The sequence below is a fragment of the Acanthopagrus latus genome, chromosome 23 (assembly GCF_904848185.1).
Source record: "Acanthopagrus latus isolate v.2019 chromosome 23, fAcaLat1.1, whole genome shotgun sequence".
Classification (NCBI taxonomy): Eukaryota; Metazoa; Chordata; class Actinopteri; order Spariformes; family Sparidae; genus Acanthopagrus; species Acanthopagrus latus.
The window spans coordinates 10,769,916-10,788,283 of record NC_051061.1 but is presented as its reverse complement, the minus strand read 5'-3'; the positions used below and the strand labels follow the sequence as shown (position 1 = coordinate 10,788,283).

The following is an 18,368-nucleotide window of genomic DNA, read 5'->3' as shown; positions in this document are numbered from 1 at the left end:
GCAGACACTAGTCACATGAAAGCATGAATGAGATGAAGGCGTCATGAGCAAAAAAAAAAGGAATGTGAAAAATAGAGAACAATCACAAAAAGGGCGCTTCCGGCAGTCTGCTAATTACCCTCCCAAACACAGCGGCTCGCTTGATGTGTACAGGAAGAGACACTTCTATAGAGCACACAAACACCCGGACACCAACACACACACACACACACACAAAAAGGTCGCGTGCGCACACTTACAAAGACACATATATCTCATGTGCAGACTCATCAGTGATCTTCTGTTCTCTCTCACTCTGCTCTGTCCTCCAGATGCAGTTGGATCCCTAACAGAACAATAAGAATGCTTATCCGTGCGATTGTTTATGCTTCAGTGGGTGACGACTATCTAACAGTTTGCTACTCTCATCCTGTAACCTAATCAGGCAACATAAAAAAAAGACATTTTCGTAGCCTTTGAGCTCATTAAAAGGAGGACATGTATGTTTTAATTGTTCTCAAAACTCCCTCTTGACATTTTAGCCGTCTGCTCAGCCTCTCAGCAGCCCACATCAGATCATTAGAGCTACAACAGATACTATAATGTTTGAGGCAGGTTGTAATAACACCACTCTGCCCAGCCGGAAAAAAAAAAAAAAGCCTGGCCCCAAAACAATTGTTATGCTCCTCTCTCTGCTGTGACATTTTCATCAAGCTGCTGTGTGGCATTTCTGTCTTTTCGACTGCACCGGGTAAAGAAAATTGCTCTGCTTCGTGCCTCCGCATCCTTGTGTGGAGACAAAGTTGGAGGCTCCAGAGCTTTACTTTAAACCACCAGTGTGGGACTTTTGCATATAAATGTTTGTTAACGTTCAAGCCCCAACCGAATGGGTTCAGATAAATCTCTCCAGTTTGCAGTGCACCAGAGTTTTTAAAACCTTGAGTCTGCATTGGTAGCAATTTTTTAACAGCAACCAGCAAACATTGGTTCGCCAGAGCTGAAGGGGGAGCAACCGTAGCAACATGGCGGAGCCGGTGGTGTCACAGGCGTGTTGACGGTGTTTGAAAGGAGTAAGCATTTCACCCACAAGTGAGATTTAACTCCCTTTCTGTGTCTCTGCAAATTTGGTTTGAGTTATTTCACCCCTATGTGAATAAATTGTCAGTTAATAGAACATCTGCCTGTCAGCTGTAGTTCAAACCCTTGTTACAAGTAATCCTGCTCAAGTGTGAGCTTACTCTGTCGGTGACTCTGTGCTGCAGTGAGGAGCAAATGGAAAGAGCTCGCCTGTGGGATTAATAAAATATCACATTATTGTAAATGACATGCTTCGTAAGTCTGTCTATGTGAGAGACACTGAGCTTGGCTTGTTTTGTCAAAGCCGGCGGATGTGCTTTCGGGCCTTCTTACTGCGTGGTGATGGTGCTGCTTCTGGTATCACGCTGTCCCGACACTGTCACGGCCCCGGGAACATCAGTTCTGTGCACAGATAGGCCCCAAATTCTATCACGCAATGTACACTGTTCACACACATTCATACGTACGCAGTTGCATTTCTGCTCTTGTTTAAAACACACACACACACACATACACACACACACACACACACACACACACACACACACACACACACACACACACACACACACATGCACACACGGTAATAGTGATTCACCAACTTGAGCTATCTCTGTGTCGGTGATAACTGTCATGTAGTATGACTGTGGTTTAAACATACACACACACACACACACACACAGCTTTAACACTCACACATACACACACAGACATGGCAAACTGTGGCCATTCTCCTGTGAAAGTGGTTTGGGTTCGGGGGCACAAACAGCTTAGCCATGCTGTAGAAATGACTTGCTAACAGATGCCAGGCTCTGACTGAGCCACAACATCCTGCAGGCAACACCTAGAATAGAATGAATCCCTCTTTTCCAGCGCCCTCTTTCTTTTTTCCTCACCTCTCTTTCATGTTATTCTCCCCGTTTGATGCTTTGTCACTTTGTCCCCTCGCCACTTTCTCTGGAGTGTTGCGACACTCCATGCATTACGTTCCCCATAACGTTGGGGGCTCCCGCAGCTCGGGGAGGGAAAACAGGTGAGGCCAGATCAAAGAGGGACCACTCACGGTGAATCATGGTGCAGGGATCTCTGATGCAGATGGATATCCTTTTTTTGGTCATATTTTGAGCCAACAGCCCCTTGAGGTAACTACTGAAAGGGTAAAAATATGTTTTTCTCTGTCTGTTTTAACAGGATGGTAGAGTACTCACTGGACCTGCAGAACATCAACCTGTCAGCCATTCGGACAGTGCGGGTCCTGCGGCCCCTCAAAGCCATCAACAGAGTGCCAAGTGAGACATTTTAAGTTTGTGTATGTGTTGTGTGTGTGTGAACTGTAGGATAAGTGTGCTTTTACGTGACTATGTATTGTCTGTGCTTGTTTTTAAAGTCCTTATACGCAGGTCTCATCTCTCCGGGCAGTTATTTTGGGCTGATAAGATCAGGCCCTTATCTAAATGAATAGAGATCGCGCCATAACTTCACTCAGTAGTCACCAGGACATAAAAAACTGCATGTAAAGAATCACAAGTCATATCTGGTTAAAACAGCTAGAGCATTTTGGAAACTTTCTCCCATAATGATGATTTTTTTTCCCCAGGTAATAGTTATTCCACACCTGTGCAATGCTGTACAACACCAACTATTTTTTAATGGTTCAATCTACAGCTGTGAGTGCTATTACAATTCCAAGGATGGCAAAGGAATGATCTGCCCTCCTCCGCCTCTGATTGGCTTACCCTGATGATTTTACCCTAACCCTGACTAATTATCACCCCACAGAGTATGAGACAGTTAGAAGCACAGTAGGACGGGTTATTCCCTCACCATCCCGAGGAAGAGAATTGGCCTGTGAACCCACTCTGCTTGAGCAAATGCAAATGTTTAATGTCTGATGTCTGAGTAACCTCACTCTTAGGGCCACGCGTATGTGTCATACAAGCACCATCTCTGGCGTCACAGAATGTTCTATTCAAAATGCTTTAGGTAGCCTGTCTCTTCGTATAACGCCTCTGGTCTGGTTTCCTTTTATGTTTGTGTTGGCCTGTCAGTCTACATAAAGCACAAACGCATCTGCATGAAAATTCATGTATATGTATTACATCTCTGGCTTTTTGGTTCACCCGTGTGCCACCTGTTCCCCGTGGGGATCATTAAACATTCATCTTATGCTTAATCACACAGCCCGCTCAGGCCCTGAGTCACGGCTTTATCAGATTTACAAACCATCCATTAATGCTGCTTCACTGATCGGTGCGTGACCATAACCCTGCTCCTCTCATCTAAAACGCAGTTCCCGGCCAAACTTTTTAACTCCTATTGATTTCTTTATCCTGCTGCCGTAATAGGCGGCTCTTAATCATTGTAAGCACCAATTAGTGTGCCCGAGCTAGGTTCAGACTGGTCTCATCACTTAGTTCCAGCACTTAAGCAGTTAGCCAAGCATTAGCAACTAATGCTAATTGCGGGTAAGAAGTTTCAGATAGCTTGTAAGATGTAATTTTTTAACAACTCCTCAGGCCCCTTAAACATCATCAGCAGTCGCAGCATTGTTCACAAACGCTACTACACATTTCCAGTATGCCGTCCTCTGCTGGGTTTATTTATCTTGCTTTACAGTGGCAGTCGTGGTATTACCACAGTCCTATTTGCCAGAGATCGTCATAAAATAAAAATGAACACTGCTGACTAAACTCATGTTGCACCTATCAAATGCCCTTAATGTGAAGCTGCAGCAGCAGGAAATGTTCAGTTTGCATTAGCAGTAAAAAAAAAAAACAAAAAAACACAGCACTCAAGATAATAAACATATTTTCGTATGTGAAAGCTGGATTAGTATTTGGGAACATTTTGTCACCACGGTAACCCTAATATAAACCAGGGAACTTGTCTTCAACAAGCTGAAGTTACTGAAAAGGATTTTTTTTAAAGATATTCTACTTAAACTTTGAAATAATCATGAAATCAGTCCGCAGCAGATGGAGCTGATAGCATGAAAGCCCTGTTGCCTAATTCAGTTAGGACCTTGGGGACAGATACTGCAGGAAAAGGAAACCTTTCTAGTTAATGTAGACAGAAAGTTCTGCATGTGAGGAAGAGGGATGAGCAGACAGAGTAGCTTTTGATCTCTACAAACCAACATCTAAAGCTTTTCCATCGCTAACGAATTTATCATTATTTAACCTTTTTCGTCGGATACAGTATATCCTCTTGTTGTGCTTCGCCGCTGCTTTTGAAAGACCCCTGAGAGAGATGCACACAAATCCAAAATTACAGCCTGTCCTCTGCCTCGAGGAAAGTCTGACTGATTTTTAGCTCCACCAGCTAAGTGTCCAATCATTGCAGATTCTTCGTGTTTAGGGTATTTACCTGAAAAAGCAGCTAGCCGATTTCAATTTTCCACTCGCACCCAAGGACAAGTTACCTTTCAGACGCCGGCATCAACAAAGAACATACTCAGCCTGGTATTTCAGACAGCAGAGCAGCTGCACTCAGAAAAGTGACATGTGCACAGAGTGGTAACAAATTTTCTGGAGATGATTACGCATGATAACGTGAATCTCCAAGTGCATGAATACATGTATGCAACCTTGATTAGCATATGCATAGTTGATGCAGGGGATTCATGCATGTGCTGTGTGCACATGTGCGGATGAGTGTATAATAAATGTGTATCCGCGAGCCTATCCTTCCTCTGTGTGTGAGGCGTACGTACTGTTATTGTTTATGTTCTTATCAGTGAGCTGCATGAGTATGTGGTAGGGTGATTTCGCCTCGTGACCCCATTAGAGTTGAGAAGGCATGCGGATAAAGCTATTTGCCCCCTTGTTTTGTTGGATCGTTACCTTGTCCACAGGTACACGGGGGGGGCATGAGCACATCCTGACCCCTCACACACCTCAATTTGTAACCTTCCAACAAAAATGGCAGATAATAGTCCGGTACTCTCTGTGTTTGTGTGTGTGTGTGTGTGTGTGTGTTGTGTCAGACTTCTTTTTTTTTTTTGATGAAATTGGTGTGAGAAGAGAAGAGAACTCCCCTGGCTTTAAGTGAATAGCAGAGGCAGATAGTTGTAAATGCATTTCCATTGTGGCGCAAGGGGAGGCATCCATCTTTATCTGGAAACAGCAGGAGATGGCAAACTTCTACAGTCGCCGTGGAGGGGAAAGAGACAGAGGCAGGTAGAGAAGGAGAGAGAGAAAGGCTTATTTCTGATACCACACTGTTTCTTTTTCTTTCTTTTCTTTGCATCCCTTTAACATTTGTGTTTTATTTGCATCTATCTTTTTCTCCTTCGTTTTCCTCCCTGCTTTCTTTCTTATTTTGGCTCTAACTATTTCTCGGCACACCCTCGGGCCGTGTCTCATTCTCGTTCTCCCTCTCTCTCCCCCCCGCCCTCCATCCGTCTCTCCCTCTCTTCACCCAATTAGGCCTAATGGAACAGTGGCCTAATGACAAGGACCCTGGGGAACAAACACATTTAGACTCGCCTCCAGCCGCCACCAGAGACACATACACACCAGCAACGCCACTGCTCTCCATTTAATACCAGTTGACGAGACAAATTAGCCAGAGGAAAAAAAATGTGTTCTTCTGCAAGATGAAATTTTCATGGATTCTGAAATTTAAGTTTCACTGCTTTGTTACCAGGGGTGTACATGTCTTCCTTAGAGGGCATGGACCTTGAAACGATTCAGTGATGACACATTTTTGATATGGGACTGTTCAGTGCGATTTGTCTTTTTTAAGATGTAATTCAGTCTTGATATGAATGCATATAAACTGGGAAAAAAGCAACTAAAAAGTGGCAGATGATAGCCAGTGTGTTCTGGGATTACTTTTTGGCCAATCCATTCCACCTCTTTTGTAGTCCACAGGGACAGCGAGCCTGCATGCAGCCAACCATGGCTCTCTCAAATGTGATTGTTAATACAACGCTGACTACAAATGGGAACCAGAATGCTTACGATACCAAAGTCGCGCCCCTTGCCTACGGATTCTGCATTCATATGACGATTTCTGTTCAATGTCGCACCAATCTGTCCTTCACAGACTCAATTAAGATGTCGTACTGCATATTGCACTTGGACCACTCCCAATCTTGGCTGAAAACTTCAAAAGCGCAACATGAACAGTCTTCAAAGTCAATTAACTCTACACATGCAGATACACACTGCATTTTGACTTGATGAATGGAGGAGCACATAATCGCTCATCACTAAGCATTTTTAATTTTACGGCTTCCTCTCTTGTTTTCAAACGTGGGTTTGTGTTCGCGTAATTTCTGCACTACAGGTGTAAATATTGTGTGTACATCATGATTATTGCGTGCTCTCTCTCTCTCTTTCTCTCTGTTTCTCTCTCTTTCTCTCTGTTTCTCTCCCTCTCAGCGTCTCTCCTGTCATTCTGCTTGTTGGCAGTTTAGACGCACTGTTGTGTTTATGACGCATTAACCTACTGTTGAGTTGTTATTCGCAAATCGCAGTACGCCGCTGAAAAACACAAACACACACACATACATCAGATTAGTAGAGACATGCACACATATCATCACACTCATAGTAACACCACACACACACACACACACACACACACACACACACCTCTCTCTCTCTCAGGTGTTAGTACTGGGTTGCTGTGTATCTCATCAGTGGGTCTCACATCCCTCTCTCTTCTTAGACCAATCAGCTCTCATTATCTTCCACTATTTACATCTCAGTGTGTCATCACTGCAGGACCGTTGAGGTCATCATTATTTGACAGAGGACACCCTTGTATTTCCGCAATTAGGTTCCATCTAATCATGAAGGAGACCTCATGTAGCCTGATTACACTTTTTTGTTCGCGGGGTGGACCGTAATTAGTCAGCTTGCCGTCATAAGCAGAATTTCAGCTGACGTTTTTGGATGTCTCGCACAACTGTGAAAACATGCAGGAATGCCTTTCAGAAACTCTGTCCTTTGAAATGTTGTCAATTGCAACTTAATTGCGACAGAAAATACATTTTAAAGGTAATGTAGTATTACCTTGATTGCATGTTTTATTAACATAATGAGGAAACGTTTTTTGATAAATGTGTCTGGAAGGAAGCAAAGAAATGACTGATAATGTTTCCTCATATTATCTGTTATCTTCTGTACTTGTATTTATGCTGATCAATGATCATTGATGAGGTTTGGGTGCAAGAAATCGAAACTGGTTTAAATTAACATCCTACTTTTTTGTGTGCTCCGACTTTGACTTCTGGTAAAAGTATGAAGCAATGTTTTAACTGAGAAAAGTCAGGGTGGCTCAATACAAATTTGTCTTAACAACTCACAAACTAAAATAAATTATCATAATTTGCCACGGGCACATGCAACATTCCATAAGCAAGAGAGGCTGTGTAACAAAGCAATCCATACGCAAATGTTTAACGTTCCTCCTCATTAGTGTGAGCCGGTGATAATCAGTTATTGATTGAAACCCACAGGTATGCGTATCCTGGTGAACCTGCTGCTGGACACTCTTCCCATGCTGGGCAACGTGCTGCTGCTCTGCTTCTTCGTCTTCTTCATCTTCGGCATCATCGGTGTGCAGCTGTGGGCGGGGCTCCTGAGGAACCGCTGCTACCTCGAGGAGAACTTCACCCTGTGAGTCAAACACTGTAGATCAATACGGACAGTATGTGTGTGTGTGTGTTTGCAATATGTCTCAGATCTTGCCTGCATGCTTCCCATTCCTGTAATTTGTTAACTGCTGCTAACCAGCAGCCTCGCAAAGGAACACCTCCAGACATCAGCAGTAAGCAGCCTCCGACTAGTGAACAATGACTAGTGAGAAGGGGATTCATGGAGGATAGATGCCAGTAGCTTTGTCACTGATAAATGTAAGCTGCTGTTGGCTGGTTAGCTTGGTGTGCAGTCTGGGGTCCTATTTGCTGACTAAGCCCTTGGGTGTCAGAAGCACTGAACCTAGCAGGAACCTGTCATCAAACTGGCCTCAGTCTTTTGGTGGCTGTGTTCACTGGGTGCTGCCAAACAGGGGAGAGTCGGCGGACTGTTGGCATAACACACATTATGCAGCGCTCCTGGCCACTGTGAACATCAACCCGGCTGCCTGTTTTTTTTTCTTTCCTTCGCAGGAAAAACTTAACTATGCCGTCGCAAACAGCGCTCCACCAGCCATTTCGTGGGTGCTTCTGTTTGTTTGTTTTCGCATGAATCATTTTGGTGTATATTTATCATTTTGTTTTAATTCCACTCCCAGCATCATTGGAAATGAGGACGTGCCCTCATGGACTTGTCAAGATGGTATATAAAGGGTGAATGTAGGGATCAGTTGCATATACTGTACAGGACTGTAGGTTTCGAATATTTCACCAGAGTATAGACATTAGCATAACCTTTTCCACTCCCTTTCAAGTTTCAAAGCATGCAGTAACACCACAGTTTTTTTTCTCCCAGTTTGCAGCTAAGTACGTGATTAGATTCCAGCTGCATGCCGCCATTTTCATGACCCGACATGACAGCATCACCTGGCGCGTCTGTGTGTGAGTGACATTCACCGATATTCAGGAGTGTTCTGATGTTATGGCGTCCTCTCGGTTTCTTTCTTTTTTTTTTTATGCTGGCATCAGCTCGCTTGAAAGACACATGACCCTGATGTGTGTGTGTGTGTGTGTGTATGTGTGTGTGTCTGTGTTCTGCAATGTATATAAGCCACGTATACTTCTCTGTGCCTTTGTGCACTGTCCCTGGTTGTGCTGACACAGCGTATACTCGTGACAGATCTTATAGCCAGATGAAAGGGGACACGTGTCCGCCAGCAGAGTCCTGACCGCATCAACCTCTGCAGTAATTGCTTCATGAGGGTACTTTAACAGGTGTGTTCTACGTTTACACATGATAGGTGCGATTAGCAGGACTCCACTTTGACTTCCTCACAAGGGTTAAGGCAAACAATCTAACTTATGGTCACGTGGACCATTCGTTACATTTTTCGTTCAGTGGTCTGGCCACCAGATTTCCAGCAGTGGTCTCATATTGAGCTGTGTGCGGCTGATCATAAAATCAAAGTATTTTTGCCTATTATTTTGAGACATTGTATTAACATATTATGCAGGTCTGTCAGGGTGCTTCTGTGCTTAATTAGGAAGGTCGTTGTGAGTTAACGCTTGAGGACTATTATGCTAAGTAAAGGGCTAACATTAGCTCTCTGAGAGGTTACAATAGAGCGGGCTAAGTGTCGCAGTCAAGTGCACCTTTTCACCATTTCACACCCTCCCTCTTTTGATCTCTACCTTTCTATTTTCGGTTCTTTTTCCTGCCTCCGTGCCTTGCTCTTTCAGTTTTCACCAATTCCTCAATTATCCAGTATTTCCCTCCTCAGTACCTTTATCTACACTGCCCTGTACCATTAGATCTAGACCTCACTTAATTGTGCCAGTTGAAATGGGCAATTTTTGTTTCACTCCTCTAAGCAGCTCTCAAAACCTACTGTATTGTGCACTACTGACATCAGAGTGCACAATAATGGCTACTAAAAGACAGATATAATGGAAATCAGATTTCTATAGTGAAGTCATGCATGTTGTTCTCTGTTTTTCCTTCTAAGTGTCCCTTACTGTATCTTAACTTGATGGTCAAATTTATTGTTTAGCTGTTTTTTTATGCCCCTTAAAATCTGTTGGTCTTTAAATCTTTCATTCCTAACTGTCCCAGTCTCTGAACTTACTGTAATACGACTGAAACTGGAGGCTGGAAGCTGGAAACTGTCTCATTCCTCTGCCACTCTGTAGCCTTGATCCCTCCCTCTGTCTGGCTCTCATCTGGCAGGTGCGTTCTCAGTGTGAAGCCAGGTTTTGCTGTGCCATGCTGTGTGATGCCAAGTCAGCGGCAGGGGGGCAACAGCCTTCATTCATGCTCCACTTCTCTGACAGGGGCCCCACTTGCCGTCGATTTCTTTTCTTTTTTTCCCCCTTTCTGTCTCTTAACTCTTCATCCCTTCCTCAGCCATGAGTAAATCACAAATGTAAATGCCACTGACAGCCTTTCTCAGCATTCTGTCTTTTAAAGTTAATCTCTGTTGTCACTCCCTGATGTCCTCCGTTGGATCAGATAAACTCTGCTCTGCTGTAAGTCAGTTGAAGCTGAGTGTATCTTGGTGCACACCTGCAAATTTTGTTGTGCCTCTGAATCAATGCATGGTTTCTAACCTACTCCCAGTGGCAAGTGGTATAGCCTGATATGGCCTCTGTTGCTTATCGATCCTGGAATTAGTGTGCACCCATGTGTGTTGCGTGTGCATGGGTGTGGTTTGCAGTCGAGTTGAAGGGATAAATTCTCCTCCTATGAATGTCAGCAGTATCTTTCCTGGTATTGACTCCCGGCAGACAGGAGAGGATCAGGAGGACTGGAGAGAGAAGGGAAAGGGGGGGAATGTGACAGAATAAGATGACATAGTGAAGGGTCACGGGGAGAAAGGGCAGAAAAGGAGAGGATGTACGAGAAAAATGGAAAAAAAGAAACAAAAAGAACTGATGTCTGTAAAAAGAATAGCATAAAGAGAGAGGAAAGTGTTAAAGGTAAGGTTGTGCTCTGTGCATACATGCTTAATGTTTATGTGTGTACACATGCATCAGTCTAAAGCAGCCATGATTATTCATTTGTGTACATTAAGTACAATTAACCTTGAGCCGGCCTTGTATGTTACTCCTCCCTCTCTGTAAGAGGACACAGTCAAACGTGAGAAAAAAAAGGCCAATTGAGAGACAGCAGAAAGGGGAGCTGATGTGACCGACAGTGCAATGAGTAAATACTGGGAGGTCGAGTGACCCTGAGTGTGTGTGTGTGTTCAGTAATGGGCATGCTGATGGAGAGGCTCTATTTTTGTCCTCCTCAGGCCCAGACCTTGGTATGAGCGTCCACACCCTGCCCTGATTTATTTTACAGTCATGTCAGATCATACACACAGCTAACAGACCTCCCTGATTGGCTTTGTCTTTTCTTCTTTCACTGTCCAAGACCCATCTCATTGTTTTCTCCAGGTTTTGAGTTAAAACACTTCTGTGCTCAGGGAAGGCTTTGAAAGATTTACATTTTTTTCCTCCTGTTTATTAGTAGTCTGGTGAAACTTAGGGTATATATAATATACTCCTAAAAGCCTCAGCAGCACAGAACTGTACCAGTTCCAGCTGACTTTCCTTTTAGATAAATCCATGGATAAAGATGAGAGTTCCCAGGTGGACTTGAAGTGAAAGACAGAGTCTTTGGCACGCTCCCATTAAAACAGAGTAGAACGAGAGACTTCTCAAGAAATGATGAGGTGCTCTAGATGGTGGCAATCAATTGGATTCAGAATTTTAAGGACGTGTGTATCATCACGTTTGACACCCACGACCTCATGGGGTGCTCTCACAGGGGATGAATCTGCTCACTGATGGCGTGCGTGTGTGTGTAACAGGTGTCAGTGCATGATAGTGTAATCTGTTTTCGTGCTGATTTCACACCAAGGCGCGCACACACACACACACGCACCTGATCTCACATGAACTTACCACATGACTGTGTTTACATGATTAAAAATGTGTTTAATATCATTTTCATTTTATTTTGCCTGTATCTATGACTACAAATTATACAGCTGCTTAGGTGCTTGGCATCCCACCTGCATTAAGAGAGAGCGGCCTGATTTCTCTCAGAATAGAAATGCAAGGCTGGGATTACATTTCGTACCGTTTCCATCAGAAGAAACAGTCGGGTGACAAAAGCAAAGCATAAAACGTGTGGTGAAGCCTAGGAAACGGTGCCATGGGAATGCTGTGGGGGGGCTGTTTGCTCTAATGGTTTTTTGTGTCCCCTGAGAGGGAAGGGTCACCGCAAAGCAATACATGCAAAAAAGCTAATTTTCTGTTTCACTGACTAACGGAGCCTACGAGAGATTACAAATTGAGTGCAACACAGTCTGAGTTAGACACTTTGGTGGTCTCCAAATGGATAAATGAAGACCATGTGTAATTGAATGTGACGTCTTAGGTGCCGCTTGATTTTTCCCCAAGCTGCTCATTTTTGTCACATCCTGACCAAGGCATGACCCAACCCTTGTTTACCACACCTGTCAGCACACCTTTGGTTTACTGCCCTGGCTTTTGGCGGTGTTTGTCAGTTCGCTGCTCGGTCAGGTTCTTCCCTCTCTCACACAAACTGTATAGCACACGTGCAGCTCCATACTGATCCATTTATTAGGCTAGTAGGGCTTCTAGATCTCATTGTGTTGCTGTTTTGTGTTTTTTTTTTCTTCTTCCGATGGGTTTGGAGAAACAGTGGCTTAAAGAGACAGGGAAATGTAAAAGAATGAAATTGTTTGAAGAGGACATATTGGTCTCAGTGTGTACATGAATGTGGATTTAAACATACACTGTGCTGTGTGTGAGAGTGAGTGAGGAAGAAAGAGAGAGTATATACTTGTTCATATGCATTTCTTAGTGCACCCGCTTGCCTTCAATGTTGCCTGTATCCCACAGGCTTGGTTGAGTACCTCCAAGGATTTAACTTCCTCCGTTTCCCATTCTCCCTCTTTACTCTCCTTCTCATTTAAATCTCACGAACCTCCTCAAATGAAGCAGTGAGACAGGATAGAAAATCTATTGGTGCTATAGTAAAGTACTGTATTATTTATACAGACTCCATAATTAAATAACTTATTCCCTTGTCCCTTCCCCAGCTCTTCGGGTCTGACCCTGCCGCTTCCGTACTACCAGCCAGAGGAGGATGATGAACGCCCCTTCATCTGCTCCCTTGCACATGACAACGGCATCATGTCATGTTCGGACGTGCCAGCGAGGCGCGAGGGAGGACGAACGTGCTGCCTGGACAAGGAGGACGCTCTCCACAGACAGGCTCTGGGCCTAAGTCCTGAACCGCTGGCGAACGGTAGCGGTGCTGGTGAAGCGATGGGTCTGTGCATCAACTGGAACCAGTACTACACCCGATGCCACACAGGAAATAGTAACCCCCACAAAGGTGCCATCAACTTTGACAACATCGTTTACGCCTGGATTGTTATTTTTCAGGTATGTTCCACATGGGCCGATGAGGTTGAACTGACCCTACCAGGGAAAATAGAGGCAAATATCTTTCATATGAATTCTAAAGTGATTATAGATTTAGCTATATTAGGTCATCACGACTGCATAAATTCAGAGCAATCGACAGAATTTTCCTGCGCTAGTTGGTAAATATAAAAGTGTTTCTGCTTTCTGAAGGGTTTTATTCTGCTGAGCAATCTTGTTAATCTCAGTCACAATCCTCAAACTAAATTGCAGTTGTTTTTTTGTTTTTTTATTTCAGTTTTGGTAATAGTAAGGAATCTATGTAAAGACAGGATGCATTAAATACTGCAGTTTGCCCACCCCGACTTGACTTATCTCTTAACACTTAGTCAAATCTTTCCTCCTAGGTGATCACTCTGGAGGGCTGGGTGGAGATTATGTACTATGTAATGGATGCCCATTCCTTCTACAACTTCATCTACTTCATCTTACTCATCATTGTAAGTACTGCAAGTGCATCCCTACCAGCTGACACATGAAGTGCACAGTGCGTTGTGAGGGTTAGATACATGATGAAGTCTAACTGTAGGTATGTCTACCCTTGTGACGTCGTCTCATAACATTTCCAATACATGTTGACATCAGTGGTCTCCTGCCATCCATCAATTGAACGAGGATATTTCTTGAGTAACAGATTGATAGACTTGTGGAAATCAATAGTAGCATAAAAAGACTGTCTACAATCAATGTTTGAGGGAGGGAGGGAGGGAGGGAAGGAGGGAAGAGAAGGAGGTGGATGTTACATAAATGTATCTTTGCTGGTCAGTAGGAAAAGAGGGTGAGAAGAAGAGGAAGGGTAGTTGAAAAATGCAAGAAAACATATGTCCAAAACAATGTGCCCAAGAGCACTTTTCTGCTCTTTGGGAGCAGTGCCAGGTGTAGAGCAGGGGAGGTTGTTGAAGTCAGCATTCACATGCTATCGGCTGTCTCTTAAACAGCACTCAGTCACTCTGTGTGTATTGAAAAAAGACAATAATGGATTGTGGATGGGTGAAGGCGATGACACACTGTGAAGAATACAAACACACCAAAGACTAAGAGCAAGACCTGCCCTACCAAACCCCTTCTTCTTCCTCACAGCGTTGGTTTTATTAGGCTGAGGTGATCATTGGCATCAAGACTGCACATTTCATCCACTTCCTGGCACATCTGACCTGAGGTTGGCAGGAACAGTGCGAGCAACCTTCTTGGCACCCAAAGATATTTTACAAGGTGTCGCTGTGTTATCACTTTTGCCTGGGTTGTGTTGCTTCACTTATCACGCATCACCTCATGAAATGTGCACTGTATTGCCCTGTATGACATTTTCTAATGTTTAGGCTTTGAGAACTGACCAAACAACACAAGCTAATTTGCTTTCATGTCCAATATACGGAGCTCCAGTTCCTTGCACGACACCTAACAGTGAAGTCAACACACTGCTCCCGTTTTGCTACATGGTTTATTGACACAAACCCAAGACCCCAGCCTATTTGGCAACTAGTAGTCAAAGGTCCTCGGGGATACCTGGGAGGTGTTGCTGACACTATGAGGAGTTTTCAGTCAAGCACTTCCCACAGACCCCCAAGGCTGCACAGTGAGGGTCACCTTAACTCATTCATTTTGAAGCCTGTTTTCTCTTTTACTTATCTAATTCTTTGTTTCTGTGTGTGTGTGTGTGTGTGTGTGTGTGTGTGTGTGTGTGTGTGTGTGTGTTGTGTTGTAATGAAGTCGCAGTACTCTGTGCTTTGAAGCTTCTTAGTTGATCCTGTAAGTGTGGGTTCTCGGATACAAAACGCTGAGATAAAGAGAAGTTTGACCTCCGCAGTGCTTCTATATCTGCTTGATAGTTGATAAAGTCTCATTTATGCTGAATAGAAGACTGTGAGTAAATGGATTAAAGTGACTTAGAGCTAAGTGCTTCCCAAGAGGGCAGATGTTTGGTTATTATTAAGTTTTGTGTGTGTGTGTGTGTGTGTGTGTGTGTATCAAATGTATGCGACAACTGCTGCGTTGTAGCACACGGACTCATGCAGTCAGTTGTAAGCCAAGCCTGCCATCTTAAATTGAGTGTGTGAGTTTCTGATCCACGTGCTTTTGTCTTTGTGTATGTGTGGCTGAATGTGCCTGTGTGTGCATGTGTGTGTGCGTGTGTGTGTTTGCACGCATGCATAATGCAGTGATCATCTGAATGCGTGATATTGGACTGCCCGCCCTGATTATGCGCAAAGCTGTCTACTGATCAGAATCACAGAATAGACGCACACACACGCACAGATGCAAGCCTGGAGGGAAATCAAAGCTCCACACACCTGCAGACCTGCTTTGACCCACAGGCCACAGATGGGCATCTCTCCTCCCTTTCTCCACTCCCACACACACACACACACACACACATACACACACACACCCTCCATGTTTCCTCTCTTTCTCTCCCTATGAATATGTCCAGTGTCCCCCTTTTTTTTCATCCCTCCGAGCTAATTCAGTTTTCTTCACCTTCATCTTTGATCGCTGGGGATGAAAGTCTATAGGTAGAAGGTCATTAGGTTTTGGTTTTCTGGATTTTATCTGTGAATGATTTATAGAGTGCTCCTGCTCCAAACGTTTTGGCCCTGTAAGTATGTGCGTGTGTGTCTGACAGAGAGAAGAAGGGAAACATGTTCAGATTTGTAATGAACAAAACCGACTCGGCTACAAGCTGCTATATCCATCCAGCAGTCTGGTGTTCGAAGTTGTTCACCATCAGCTTATATTGATCTAATCATTGTTCCGTAACCGGCTCTGAGTAGTCCAATAAAAGCCATTTCGTCAGTACTGTAGTGATTCCCATTATTCCCACGGAAAGTGGTCAGCCAACACTGCGACTAACCCTCCGACCCTCACTTGAGAAAATGAAACCTCTTTTGTGAAAAGAGTCAAAAAAAAAAAAAAAGAGAGATGTGCTGTGTAAAGAAGTGTTAGTGGATAGTGTTGCATTGCATTGTGGCATTGTTGAGCCTGAGCATGACAAAAGTACAGATATTGAGTCGGAGTAGGGGCAGGAGAGAAAGTTAACTCAAGTCAGAGAATCAAAGGAAGAGAGAGAGACAAAGATAGCCAGACGCTGAACTGTGCTTTGGGCATGTGTTGGCACTGTCTGTCTGCTCCAATCACCCTCGGTTTGGTAGGAAGCCAGCCCTCAGAGACCTTTAGCATGTGTGCTAACATTTCTACAGGGGGATTGGCACACGTTATTAGAATCAGCAAGTGTGAGGGCTTGATGCAAAAACCAGTCTCTGTTTACCACTGGAAAATCCCAATCCTCCACATATTTCATGTTTCTTAAATGAGCTGCTCTAGCCAAAGGCTGCTTATTTAAACAAGACGCTGGTATTTTATTGTTTTATTCAGGGTTGCTCCATAGTTCAGTTCGTTCAGTTTAGATTGTTCTACTGTCTTTTCTATGACGCAATTTATTCTTGGTGCTACATGTGACCTCATGTTCCTGACAGTAATCTCCCAATGTCTGCCTTCTCTCACATCATGTACTATACATCTTAACCCACCCAGAAAAAAAAAACTGTGCATCTATACATGGTCTCACTTTCTGTTTGTTTTGTTTTTTTCACATCCGTCCAGATTGGTTCATTCTTCATGATCAACCTGTGCCTGGTGGTCATCGCCACCCAGTTCTCAGAGACCAAACAGCGGGAGCACCAGCTGATGCAGGAGCAAAGGGCGCAGTGCTTGTCCTCCTCCACCCTGGCCAGCATGGCTGAGCCTGGAGATTGCTACGAGGAGATCTTCCAGTTGGTCTGCCACGTCCTCCGCAAGGCTAAGAGGAGATCGGCAGCTCTCTACTACACGCTGAGGGGCAAGCCCCCGCCAGCTGGTGGAGGTAGAGGCAACCGGCGTGGTGGGGGCAATGTGAACGGAGAGCGGCATCATTCCAGGCACCCAAGATGTGAGTAGGAGGACTTCAGCGATGACATCTGAATACGTCGTAGTTATTTCACATTTGATATGTGACATCGAGGCCAAGGTCTGACTAAGAGTTTGGCTGCATTTTAATGGATATGATTTTAGGGGTTGATATGCTGTTTACTATAGTTTATGTTATTGAGTTCAAAGTGCATTTCCAGATTTTGCACCAGTTCCGAACAATGGCAAGCCTTTGTATTTTGCGTTGCAAAATTGCATCTGTATGTTCAATTCAAAAGCTGTGTTTCCATCAACGTGTTTCCATCACATGACTGATCAGCTGTTTCTGCGCTGAGAGAAGAAGAAGCTGTTTGGGCTGTCAGTGTCTTCCCAGATATATTTTGAAGATTTCCATTTTTATTCCGTCTAGCAGATGACTAAGGCAACTGGTTTTGTTTTCTTCTTTGAGCCTCATTGGCGGTTGGCAAACAAGTGGTCTTGCCTTGCAGCCATGCATAACATAGACTGTACCGGCATCTCATTTGCATTATCCTTTTTCTCAATTTCACCTCTGAGCGCCTCAAAGTCGCTTGAAAATTCAAATTGAAACAGCCAAAGTCTCACATTCTTTCTGGTCTGGTTTCTGCATCCCTGTAGCCTCCCACTGTCCGCACCAGAACAAGCCAGACCACAGCACTCAGCCGCTCGCCAACTCCATCAGTCTGACCGTCCCTCAGAATCCAGAGGACTGCCCCATATGTGCATTATCGCTGAAAGAGGGGGCGAGGGCTGCTGGAGACTTGGCCAACGGGGAGGAAGATGATGAGGATGCAGTGAAGGAGACGGGCAAGGAGGAGAACCATCTAGAGGAGAAGGGGGATGGAGAGAAAAAGAAGAAGAGGACTTGCTTTCGGCACTGTATCGACATGTGGAACGGAATGAGAAGGAAACTTTGGGGCATTGTGGAGAGCAAGTACTTCAGCAGGGGCATTATGATCGCTATTCTCATCAACACCATCAGCATGGGCATCGAGCATCACAACCAGGTGAGATGATATGATCAACGCTGTCGCATAAACATCATTACAGGACTTGTTTTTTAAATTACAGTGAGGAGGGGCTCACATTTTTTGCCCCTTAATTTTCTTTTGTTTCTTAATTATAAGCCTGACTTCACGTTCATGTTGCAGTTGTGCGAGTTCATGCTACATGTGTTTCATATCAAAGCATCAGAGGCCCTCGCTTTTATTTTACAGTTTCTGCAGTGTTGTGCTGCATTGACAGTAGGTTAATGTAAGTAGTAGAATTCATCAACGACAATTAATCCAATAGTAAGAACAGT

At 44.2% G+C, this 18,368-nt stretch overlaps 1 protein-coding gene across 6 annotated transcripts in view; it reads left to right on the top strand.

Moving 5' to 3' along the window:
- The window catches only part of cacna1ia (calcium voltage-gated channel subunit alpha1 Ia), a 159,999-nt gene that overhangs the window by 90,694 nt on the left and 50,937 nt on the right, over positions 1 to 18,368 (top strand). For all 6 annotated transcript variants that reach the window (XM_037089683.1, XM_037089682.1, XM_037089681.1 and 3 more), the window contains 6 exons: positions 2,248 to 2,345; positions 7,526 to 7,685; positions 12,757 to 13,105; positions 13,492 to 13,584; positions 16,745 to 17,069; positions 17,684 to 18,072. In XM_037089683.1, coding sequence (XP_036945578.1) covers positions 2,248 to 2,345; positions 7,526 to 7,685; positions 12,757 to 13,105; positions 13,492 to 13,584; positions 16,745 to 17,069; positions 17,684 to 18,072 — 1,414 coding nt within the window. The remainder of the gene's footprint in view (positions 1 to 2,247; positions 2,346 to 7,525; positions 7,686 to 12,756; positions 13,106 to 13,491; positions 13,585 to 16,744; positions 17,070 to 17,683; positions 18,073 to 18,368) is intronic.